We start from the raw sequence: 12266 nt of genomic DNA, 5'->3' as shown, positions 1-12266 counted from the left end.
ATTTTAGACAGGCCTCCTGGAGTTCCTGGCTAAGGTGTGAAGGGACCAGCTCCCCCTTTTGGCAGCCATAACAGCCTAACACGTGCTTGCCTGACCTTTCCTTGGTCACTAGGAGGTCAGATGCCTGCCTCGTGGCAAGGAACCAATCAGAAGTTAGCTGGTGGTGCTATGCTTTATGGCTCTGGGTGTGCTTTATGGACAAGTGCATGGCAATGACATGTAAAGCATAGCACCATGTAAAGTAAACCACCCTGGGAGGGCCTATGGGCCATAACAACCAGTTGACCAATCAACACAGGGCAAGTCCTCCAAGCCTGGAGGCATGCCAATCCTGAGCCCGTGCATACCCCTAGACACTCCCCTTATGCTGTCCTACAAGATCTTTGTCCCAGAGTTTCTCGAGGGTATTTTTGTCCTAGCCATCCGCCATGGTGGGTGGATGAAAGGCCCAAGCTAATGGGGTTAGCGCGTTAAACAATTGCAATAAAGCCTCTTGCGGTTTGCATCAAGTCCTTGCCTCTGCCTGGTGATTGGGGTCGCTGCATTCCCAAGTGGTCACTCCGGGGTCCCACCATGTGGGGGGTCTTTCAGGTGCACCAGCCCAAACCAGAGCTAATGCTTTGTTGCAGAAAAAGACCACTTGGTCTCTGCAGCAACACCCTCAGACCTTTCTTCCTCAGACCTCTCGTCTCCTTCACTGAGTCTGTCCACCAACCCTTTTCTGAAGAAGAGCTTGCTGGATTATGCTGCTGGCTGCTCCTTGCTTCTCTCTTAGATACTGACCATCTGGGCAACACCCCTGAAGAGTCTACATGCAGAAGGGATTTCCCTCCACCTAGGAGACACTACAGAGAGTTACTAGATAGTTTTAGGCCTTTTTGTTGGCCCTTCTCATCCTCAAAGATGACTTTTAGAGAGGGGATAGAGAGATGGATGGGTTGGTAAAGTGCTTCCCAGGACCTGAGTTCAGATCCCCAACATCCCCAAACACCCAGGCACGTGCCTATGATCTCAGTGCTGAGGAGGCAGAGGCAAGAGGATTCCTAGAGCCTGTTAGCCAGTCAGTCTAGCCAAGCTGCTCAATTCAGGTTTATTGAGAGTTTGTTTCAGAAAATAAAGATTGGGGATGGCACTAGACATCTTGCCCACATGCATAAAACATGGCATATAAACACACAAACATGCTGCCCCCACAAAGTGACTTGTAAAGAGAAGCCAGCTTCTAAGATAACAAGTTTCTTGGAGTTTGGCTAATACAATTTTCTCCACAGTAGCGTGAATAAAGCAGGGTTCTGAGGTAAACTTTGTGTCTCTACCAGGAAGTGCTGAAGGAGCAGGAGACGCTCTGTCACAGTTTGCTGCTGATACATGCATAGCCAGGACACATCTCTGTCTGTCAGTGACCTTAGCAACGACTTGTGGTGAAGCAAAGGAAAAGAGCATGTGGAAGGGAGCAAGGCCACACCTTCCTCTACTATTGTAAACTTGGAGACAGGATAGAGCCATCTGACCGTGGCAGCACAGATGAGGACTCTAGTACACTCTGTATTCTTTCTGTATTCCTGTCTATGGAGAGCACAGAATGGTGTTATTTTCTTCTCCATCCTGCAGCCGTCACCGACTGGCAGGTCCCATCAATACCCAAAGCTGCTCTTTTAACTGGATGATGGGGGTGGGACAGAAGGCAGGAGGGGATGACTAGAGCTCTGTGTGAAATGCTGTCCTCATCCGATTGCCTAATGTTTCCTACTGTAAAGTCTTTGGGGTGTGAAGAGATACCCCCTTATAAGAAACAGACATTTCAAGGCTAAAGATTAAGTTGAATCAAACTTAACAATGATGCAGGCAGTTGAAACTTGGTTCAATTCTCATGCCTCATCTGACTACCTCCAACTGTAGGCTGTAGAATGATGCCATGCTGGGCTCTAGGCTGCTTTCTGGGGCCAATATGGTCCCAGCTAGAGCTCATGGGCACTTTTTAGCACTGTTCTCCTGAGTGTAGCTCACCAGTCACACCCTCCTATGGAGTAACTCCCTTAAATAGGAGAGCCAGCACAGAGTGGATTTTCCCTGATGGTTTGAAGCAAAATCTGCTTTACTGATAATGAGTTGCAGTGTAGAAGATGTGAGATTGTCTGATGGTTGTGCCTAGTATGTCTACTATACTCCTGCTTGGAGGAATAGTGTGTTTTTCTTATAAGAAGCACATTTACATGGTCAGAGATAGCTGACTTTCCGCATACAGTGCCAGAGGGATGGACTTTGAGACTCCTTTCTGGCCAGAGCAATCTGTCTCACAGGTCACATGATAGGGTCAATGCTGGTCTAAACCAACCAGCCTGTTTTATGGATCTAGGGCTGCTGGGTTCCTCAGGGCCTTCTGTTTCTCCCTTTCCATGGAGCTGGCTGGGCATGATCCTTGCTCCTTTTCTTCTTCTCCTCATGAATCTTCCTTATACCATCTATATTGCCTACTGACTGCAAATGAAGACATGAGCAGAAGGCTATTGGGCCAGTCTCCCATCTCCAACACTCCCAGAGGTAGCCATTTGTGCTCTGCAAATGAAGCACCGGGGGCTGTGGACACATCTCCCCAGGGTTCTGTTCTGCAGCTGTGGATTTTCACTTGCTCTCTGGCATCAAATGAAATGCTGCCGCTCTGCCCTGTGTAAGATGCACAAAGGCAGAGGCTTTGCTTTTGGAAAAGATAAATTGCTGTTCTCTCAGAGATGAAGTCCAAGTCTGAAACTCAGAAGCAGGGTGTGGGGGGATTCTAAATGGGATGCATCTTGACACTCAAAGGACCCATCATTAAGAGAAAGGGATAAAAAAGAGACCGAATCACAGACGGCCTTCTGAGCTGATGCTCTTAGCCTCTTACTGAGTTCATAAGGACAGTGACAGGGTAGTGTTTGGCATGGCTTTTGTATGTCAGCTTCCAGCTTGTCTTTGAGGCAGAATGGTGAAGAATTTGAAAAGTCTAAGTCTTGGTTGTCCACTTCAAGACACAGCAAAGGCAGAGATTCGGGCTCAAAGTTGTTGCACTTAAAAATTCTGGACTGTTTGTCTTCTCCAAGGTGAGAGACCATACATCTATCTTGAGGACAGAATGGCAACAGCTTCCTTATCGCTCCAGTGCTACATCAATTAAAACCTTTGAGTTCTTAATAACAGAACACTCAGTGCTTGGCCACCAGCAGGAGATAAAGCCCAGCCTTTTGGAGGGAGTCTTGACACTGCTCTGCATTTTAATCACCAGCTTTGGCCTCGAGTGCTGCAACTCACACTTGTAACTGAGTCTGGAAGTTCTCAATGTCATGATGTCCTTTGAAAAGGAAACGAAGATGACAGGGACTTGAATAAAGCCCCAGGTTTACTCATTCTGAACCTGTCCTTGAGATGATCTTCATCTGCAAACACACTGCACCAGTTCAGGCCAGTCAGCTTCTTCCTCCTTGTCAACTCCTTGTCACTTAAACCCACAGACAAAGGCATTGACATAAGCAGGTGGCATCTGCCCTTCCAATCTCCCCAGGTTGACCTTTGCCTTTATCAGGGAATGAGGTTCAAATGAACAAATCCTTTCATTAACTCCTTACATGATGGGGCCGGGTTTTCTTGTTTGCCCAGCAGTATGCCTCTTGGCAAAATATCTTTTTTCCCCCTCTGTAACCATCAGTTACAGTAGGCGATCAGTACATCCAAGGCCCCGTGTGGATTTCAAGTAAACTGAGCTCATTTAAACCAGCTTTGTAGATAAACACTGGATATTTACCAGCCCATAAAACTTATCTGTTCAGCTGGCATGGTATAAATCAAATGACAGTAAAATCTGGTGAGTGATAAGATGGATAATAACAACATGTTTGGGGATCCCTCCAAGGGACACCAGTGACTTTTAGCCTGTTGTGATCATGTAATATACCGATGATGTTAATAGTCAAGTAATGGTCTCCATCACTTGGCTAGCGGTTCTGGTGAACAACACTGCTGAAAGTAAATCTACAGCCTGAGGAAAAATCCCAGCTGTATTCTAGCAGGAATAAAGGTCATGCCACACCAACAGAAAATCTTCCTGAATATTAAGACTGAACTGGGATAAAAAGCTCTCTCCCATTTGAACTGCAGATAACATTTGTGTCTGGGATACCAACATCTGAACTCTTGAGACATCAAGCTAGGGAGACAGACAGTTTAGTAGGCAGAGCGTTTGCTGTGCAAGCATGAGGATCTGAGTTCAGATCTCCAGCACCCATGTGAAAATCTGGGCCTGGCAGAACATGTCTGTGATCCCAACAATGGAAAGTAGAGACAGGAGCATCCCTGGAACTCATTGGCTGCCAGTCTAGCCAAATCAGTATGCAGTTCTCGAGTGACTCTGTCTCAGAAAATAAGGTGGGGAGTAATGATGACAAGTGACATCAACTTCTGGCCTCAACTTGCACACAACCACCGTGAGATGTGGTAGAAAATCAGGTAGGAGAAGAAAACTGCCCCAGCTAACAGGAAGACTTTCAACAATATTAAAGATAATAATTAGATTAAAAACTAAGCAAATGCACAAACTCCAAAGAAGGTATTCTGAAAGTTTGTCACACTGCCACTTAGGAGTTGCAGGCACATGTTTTGAATTTTCTATGGCTTTATTTCTAGGGAGACTTGGAAGCAGGAGTATTTTATTGAAATCCAATGCTAGCCTGAGAAAAGCCCATCTCAAAAAGGAATAGCTGGAAGGAAGGGCTTCATCCGGTCAGCTTTGGGTAGCCAGCTCTGAGGCATGAGTAACGGACATCCTGGATGGAACCGGAGAATTTGATGTGACTCAATAACTTGGCCAGGTCACTGGGTATGAATGGCATAGCCATCCAAGCAACGACTCAAGGAATTCTAGAGTTCTGAGTGACCCTCGTCCCTGGAGGTCTCTGGTGGCCCTTACACAACATGGCTTAGATCTGGGCTCTTATTGTTGAGTGGGAAGATGAGACACTGCAAATGCATCCTGGACAAAGGCTTGCTTCCTGAATCATGGAAAGTTCATTTGCACCAACCACTACAGCACTGTAATGCTCTCAGTCCAAAACATCTGGCTGGCCGGGGCCCCAGCCCAGGAAGTCACCCCTGTCCCCGGGGCTACATAACCCCAGGGCAGGGTAAGGACTTATTGGTAGTGGTGGGGGGATGGGACAAAGGGAATCATATCCTGAGCAAAGCATGCAGGGACCCTAGGCAGTGCATTCCTCTGGCACAAGCAGGCTCTTGAGTCAGCATCTCCTACCCAGCAGGACGTCAGCAAATACTTAACAAATGAGAGAATGAATGACAGATGAGGATCTCTGCTGCTGTCCAAGTCACAGCTCTACACAAACAGAACTATCTGCACTTCCTGCCTTGGCCTTGCCGCTGCTGTGTGCTCTCTACCCAGTCCTGGATGCTGGAAACACTGCCTCTTCCAGATGATCACTGCAGGACAGTTTCTCTCAGACTCCTTCAACCTGGCTGCTCTCTACCCCCAATCCAAGTGCTCTCTCCTGTTTCCACCACATCTTGTCCACTGTGCTGTCCTCTCAGAGCCCTTTCTACAAATCCCCATCTCCTGAGAACACACTTACATTGCATCGGTTGAGTTTAGATTTACCAGGTGCTGAGCACCAGGGCTGTTCCTTCATGCATTCTGCTAGAGTATGACTATGAATAGAGTATGGGCTACATTAGAAGATGCTACATGCATGGAGAAGGTAAGGTGAAGGGACCTGCTCCCCTTTCGGAAGCCATAACAGCCGAACACGTGCTTGCCATAAACTTGCCTTGGTCACTTAGAGGTCAGATGCCTGTCTCGTGACAAGGAACCCATCAGAAGTTAGTCACTAGAAAGTCAGATGCCTGCCTTGTGACAAGGAACCAATCAGAAGTTAGCTGGTGGCGCTATGCTTTATGACTCTGGGTGTGCTTTACGGACAAGCACACAGCAATGACGTAGAGAGCATAGCAACCACCCTGGGAGGGCCTATGGACCATAACAACCAGTTGACCAATCAACACAGGGCAAGCCCTCCAAGCCTGGAGGCACACCAATCATGAGCCTGTGCGTACCCCTAGACACTCCCCTTACGCTCTCCTATAAGATCTCTTGGCAGCCCCTAGGAGCCGTCTTTTGCTAGCCATCCGCCATGGCGGGTGGGTGAAAGACCTGAGCTAACATGGGGTTAGCTCGTTAAATTACAATAAAGCCTCATGCAGTTTGCATCAAGCTCTCGAATCCGCCTGGTGATTGGGGTGACCGCAGTCGTGGCCTGGGACCCCGGATACTTGAGTTTTCCGGGGGTCTAACAAAGGCACTAATTCCACTTCACAGCCAAGGTACAAGAAGGTTCAGGGGTTTTCTGAAGGAATATCGAGTGGTTCAGCATCAGTGTTCAACACCAGCCCATCCTCTCCAGTATGGACCCTATCAGTGTGGTACCTTACATGACTGAAGGGACTTTGCAGACATGATTAATTTAGAGATCTTGAGATGGGGAGATGTAGACCCCGGTGGGCCTAATAGAATCCTATGAGTACTTGCAAGGGAAACAGGAGGGGGGCAGGCTCAGAAGACTACTGAAGCAAGGTCAGAAAAGATGGACGGACAGACAACTGCTGCACTCCTGGCCCCTGAAGGAGGAGGGGCTGAGAGTCAAGAACACAGGCGAGCTCTGAAAGCTGGAAAAGTCAGTAAGACAACATTCTGCCCCCAAATTTCTGCATGTGCTATGTCCTGCCAGCACTTGGATCTGAGGATTCGGATCTCCAGAATTGTAAGCTGTAACTTTTCCTGTCACGAGACGCTAAGGCCCTGGACACAGGGGACTCACATAGTGTCATCAATTGGAAAGCCAGGCAGTCCCACCAAGATGGAGATGCAGTGCCATGATGCACTGCAAGGGGCAGCTAAGAAGCCATGGCCTCAGCCAGCTGGAAGCCTTCCATGTCCCCTCTCATCTGAGGATGTTCTTTCATGGTCTGTGTTGAGAAAGGTCTGGTGGGGGCACATGAAAACCCAGGGAGCCACGGTGTGAGGTGGTTCATCAGACCTGGCCACCATGGCCTCAGCCAGCTGGAAGCCTTCCATGTCCCCTCTCATCTGAGGATGTTCTTTCATGGTCTGTGTTGAGAAAGGTCTGGTGGGGGCACATGAAAACCCAGGGAGCCACGGTGTCCACTCATCAGACCTGGCCACTCTGATTCCCTCAGCACCCTGTGCAAAGAACCACTTTAGACAACCCCACTGCCTGTAATGGGTCTTCTCAGCCACCAGGAGAAGGTGGCTGGGACAGAGAAGAGCTAAGTGAGCGAGTGTGTGTGTGTGTGTGTGTGTGTGTGTGTGGACTCTCGGGGGATGCCCCTTCTTCAGGAAGATATGCAGATTATAAAGCTGCCAGGCCTCAGCTACCATGATGGGAAACATTCAAAAAGGTGGACATGGGCCTAGAGAGATGGCTCAGAGGTTAAGAGCACTGACTATTCTCCCAGATGTCCAGAGTTCAATTGCCAGCAACCACATGGTGGCTCACAGCCATCTGTAATGAGATCTGGTGCCCTCTTCTGGCCTATAGGCATACATGAAGGCAGAATGTTATATTCATAATAAATAAATAAATCTTAAAAAAAAGAAGGCTAACTTTCTTGCTTTGGAGAAGTCCATCTGTCAGTCAGATTGGCTTCTGTATGTCTAGTTTGCACACATCTCTGTCTCTATTCCCTGGCCCTGCTGCTTGCATATGGTCAATGTTGGCTGTCTCCCTCTGTCACCTCTCTCTCCTACAGGGGCTTAGAGACTGGGTAGGTTGGCTAGAGCAAGCTCCAGGGATCCCATCTCCATGTCCCCAGTGCTGGGATTACAAGCTTGGCTGCCATGCTCAGCTTTTTACACAGATGTATCTAAAAATGGATCAGGGCTCAGGTCCTCATATTTGCCTGGCCAGTACTTCACTGACTGAGCCATCTTCCAGCCTCACTGATCTCAATCTCTATCTGTCTGTCTCCCCCTCATTTTTTTTATTTTCTCTTGATAAATACCTGCTTTGGTCACCATGACAGCCAGCAGAGTTACACAGCACAATGGCTTGGGGAATACTATACTGTTCCATCTGAGCTCATTCTGGAGCTGGGGCCAGGTCTCATAGCACAGCTGGGCACTAAAAAGCTCCAAGGGCTGGGCATGCTAGCCAATGACAGCTCCCATAAAGGGAGCAGCAGACTAGCCACTGTAACTTTAGATGGGAGCTTCCTGCCTGTGGAAGCAATGGGAGAGTGGAAGGGCCACTAGAGATGTCTGAGGCCTGCTGCACTAGCCCCTGTCCTAAAGTGACCTTGTTTGCCTGAAAGGTGTCTGAACTCTGTAATCCATTCAGAGTCCCACGACTACTTGACACATGTATAATGAGTGTCTTCCTAGTGCCTGTCGCTGTAATGGTGGCATCCTACCTTTGTCTTGTAGGCATCAGGTAAGAGGGCTAGCACTGCGGCTCTAAAGAGGAAGTGTGAAGGAAAAGAAGTCTCAGGACTGTTTTAGTCTACCTATCCAGGGTACATCCACTTATGGGAGCCACCAGTCCACACTTTCTTCTTCCCCAGAAAGCTCCAAGTAAGGGGTGTCTTTGCTGGGCATTGAGGACTCTCCAGGCTTGGGCATCATACCCACGAAGCTGTTAAAACCAGGCTTCTGTATTTGCTCATCATTTTTCTGTCCTGGTTGACTCCTCTTATCCCTCTGGAATCCAGAGCCCCAAAGAAAGTCTCTGGTTTCCCCTGGAGCTGGCTCATGTTGAGGTCTGAGTCTGGCTGACCATAGCGGCCTTGCTGGCGCTGGGGCCTCTGGCCAGGTCTGAGGTCATCTCTTAGCCTTAAGTAAGGACTCAGCCAAGCATAATGGAAAGAAAGAATTGCAACACATTCAGAGAACATCTCCAGTGGGATTCCTAGCCAGGATCCTGGGAGCTGTAAATGGAGCAGATCCAGAATGGTTTCTAGGTAATAAGGCCTTCCCCAGAGTGGCAAGAGGTCCTAGTAATAAGGCCTAGGGTGGTAAACTCCTGGGGCAGCGAGGCCTCCAGAGCAGGGTGAGGGTCCTGGGTCATGAGACCTTCCCCCTCCCCCGGTAGTGAGGTCTGGGGTAGTGAGGCTCTTATGCACTAGGACTCCAGTATCTAGGTTGCCCTGAGATACCCTGGATCTGACTTCAGAGTGGAGCCCTGGAGGAGCTGTACATGCAGGGCCCTGAGCATTAATCTGCATTTTAGAACCTCAATGGAACTTTAGATCAAAGCCTCATCTGCTCATGGGGATGACTTGCATTTGGGAGTTATACCCAGAGGCTGGGTCACAGTGACCAGGCTTAATCCTAGCCAGGCCTCCTGCAGAAGCAGACTCCTGTCTCAGAGTTTCAGCTTCCTTACAGAGCAGAATGGGCATGTGTGGAGGAGTGCCCTGAGGAGCCAGGACAGACTCATGCACATAGGGCTTACTTCTCCAGTGTCCCTCATAGAACCGGGAAAGACCACGTACCTGGTCCCCAGAGCGTGACACACTGCTGCTCATGGGTCTGGCAGATGCCGTTGTAGCAGTAACCATCCACTCCCTGACATGGGTGCCCATCATGTAGGTATACATTGGCTGGGCAGTGAGGGGCAGTCCCTGTGCAGAATTCTGGGAGGTCACAGGAGTTGCTGGAGGGCCTGCATGCAGTTCCCGGAGGCTTCAGCTGAAATGACAAGGTGGCTTATGGCACATGTACCAAGTAGGAGGAAACAGTCCCTAGTAGCTCTCCTGGGGCAGAACACAACAGGCTACCTACTACAGTCATGTAAACAGCTGGGGATTTTGACGCCATCCCCTTTGATGGCAGAGAGCTCTCCTTAAATGGTTTTGTGAGGTTCACATTTGTGCTAGAAGGCTGGGTGGGCAGCCAAGAATAGCTTGTGTGGGAACTGCAGGTAACACTAGGGTTCTCCAAAGGGCAGACAAGATGGCTCTTGTTCAGTATCTTGTCAAAGAGGTGGATTTTTCTCAGGCTGTTGACACATGCTCTAAGTTGACGCTTGTCCTTCTCCTTAGGCTTTTAGGGCAAGGCAGCAAAATCAGCAAGATCTGACTCTCAATAGCAGTGCTATGCTGTTGTTAAAGAACCAGGGTCCTCTTTATCACTTTATGGGGAAAGCTGGCAGGAAGGGTAGGAGGAAGAGGGTGGGGAGAAGGACCAGGAGGTGGCAGCAGAAGCAGCAGTGGTAGCGGCTACCAGTGAGAGCTGTTAGACCTCTGACCAGCAGCTCATCTTTTAGGCTGAAGAAATTAAGGTTCAGGGGAGTTTGTCTGAGCTCCATAGTCAAGGCCACCAAATCTCAGGCTTGGCTGGCCTGCATACTCCCAAAGGCAACAAAGTGAATCACCTACCAACTCCTAGAAGGTCTGAAGTTTGGAAGGGATTACTTGAAAGCTACAAAAGTAGATAGCAGTTGGGTATCCTCACATATCCCTCCCTCCCTCCTGACTGTCTTGAGCCTTTCTCAAGTAGGCTCAGCTGCTCTCATCTTCTCTCATTTCCTTCCTGGCACTCTCCAGCAGTAGTACCTGGGTATTTGGGTACCAGGTACTTCTTAACAACATTCTCCAGAATTTAGTGAGGGGTCTAAATGATGTGCTTAGGTGGGTGGGGTGGATAACGGAGTTTCCAGCAATCTTTGTGCCAAGATCACTTGCTTAAGTACCAAGGCATAAAAGTCTGTCCTGGGAACCTCTAATGCTCAGGCCTCCCTGCCTAAGACATGCATTCTGAATAAACAGGATGACTGGTGGGAATGCCAAAGCAGGCACTGTCACATCAGCACAGACAGCAAGTCAGGCAACTCCCATTCTGGCAGTTCAGGGTGGCCTGCACTTTCTGTTGGTGCAGACATTCCAGGAACCACCAGCATGGGTTCTCTGCTACCCACCAGACATTGGTATCAGGCACGTAGACCTGGCATGAGGCTGAGTGACAGGAGTAGGGCTGGGATCTCCTCCCTTTTTTTTCATAGAGTTAGGACCCCATAAGATAAAATGGAATATTAAGGTTGAGCTTGGGTTTCTGGGCCACAGACAATTTATCACAATAATTAACAATTAGAATGTTCATTTTACCAGATCAGAAAATTCCAAGAACAGCTAGATGGTACTGACTGGTGATAGAGCAGCTTCCTGGGATGAGCTTGGGGAAATCAGCCCACTGTACTGCTGCACTTGCATCAGACTAGAGCCACCCAGACCAGTTAGCAACCTCAGGCCAAGCTGAACTCACCTGGCAGTCTTCACAGCATTGCCCATGTGCACACACAGCATCCGGCTTCAGAGTACAGGTGGTGGCATTACAGCAGCGATTGGTACATTCCTGAGGAGGGCAATGGGATCCATTTGAAGGGTCATATGGAGTGGTGACTCTCAGAATGCAAATGTCACACCCTAAATGATGACGAAGGATAAGGTAGCCCAGATCCGGAGCTGAAAACCTGCCCCAGACTGTTTCCCTTGGCACAAGAGCAAAGTGCCTGTTGAGTGTTTGTGGACCATGGAGTCTGGTGTTGCTAAGAGAAGTCCAGAGCATGCAAGTGCCCTTCATGGGAGGAGGGCCAGCAGGCAGAGCTGGGAGCTCTTCAGGTCAGTGGCACATGGTGCTTCCAGGGAATTCTTCCTTCAGGCCATGTAGTGAGCTGTGTTGGAATCATTGAAGGACTTGGAAGTTGCACATTTAAAAATACATGCTTGGTGGTGGCAGCACACGCCTTTAATCCCAGCACTTGGGAGATAGAGGCAGGTGGGTCTCTGTGAGTTAGAGGCTAGTCTAGCCTGGTCTACAGAGTGAGTTCCCGGACAGCCAGAGCTACATGGTGAAATGCTGTCTCAAAAAACAAAACAAAACAAAAACCTATACATAGTTGTGACCCTTACTCCTTAAGAATGAATTTTCCTGATGGATAGAATACAGCTCAGTGATACAGCACTTGTTTGGTGTATTTGTTAAAAAAATGGGGGGGGGTTTCTACTTCTAATTTGGAGTATACAGGGAAAAAAAACCCTCAGGCTAGTTCACTGTGGTGTAGCCAGGTGGGTGAGGAAGAAACCCTTGTTTAGCAAAGGAAGGTCCTTGGCCTAGGACATTCTGGGAAGAGGATTGGACATCAGAATAATGCCAAAGGATGTTGGGGCTGGTTCTCATTTTATTTTCATTTTTCTTTCCCTCCCTCCCTCCCTCCCTC

The 12266-nt window shown here is 48.8% G+C and overlaps 1 protein-coding gene across 4 annotated transcripts in view; it reads right to left on the bottom strand.

The window, feature by feature from the left end:
• The window catches only part of Adam12 (ADAM metallopeptidase domain 12), a 315670-nt gene that overhangs the window by 34862 nt on the left and 268542 nt on the right, over positions 1–12266 (bottom strand). For all 4 annotated transcript variants that reach the window (XM_027409112.2, XM_035442147.1, XM_027409111.2 and 1 more), the window contains 2 exons: positions 11312–11401; positions 9544–9739 (listed from right to left, as the gene is read on the bottom strand). In XM_027409112.2, coding sequence (XP_027264913.1) covers positions 9544–9739; positions 11312–11401 — 286 coding nt within the window. The remainder of the gene's footprint in view (positions 1–9543; positions 9740–11311; positions 11402–12266) is intronic.

The sequence above is a fragment of the Cricetulus griseus genome, chromosome 3 (assembly GCF_003668045.3).
Source record: "Cricetulus griseus strain 17A/GY chromosome 3, alternate assembly CriGri-PICRH-1.0, whole genome shotgun sequence".
Lineage (NCBI taxonomy): Eukaryota > Metazoa > Chordata > Mammalia > Rodentia > Cricetidae > Cricetulus > Cricetulus griseus.
Note: the sequence above shows the minus strand (reverse complement) of the source record. Positions and strands in the feature narration are given on the sequence as shown.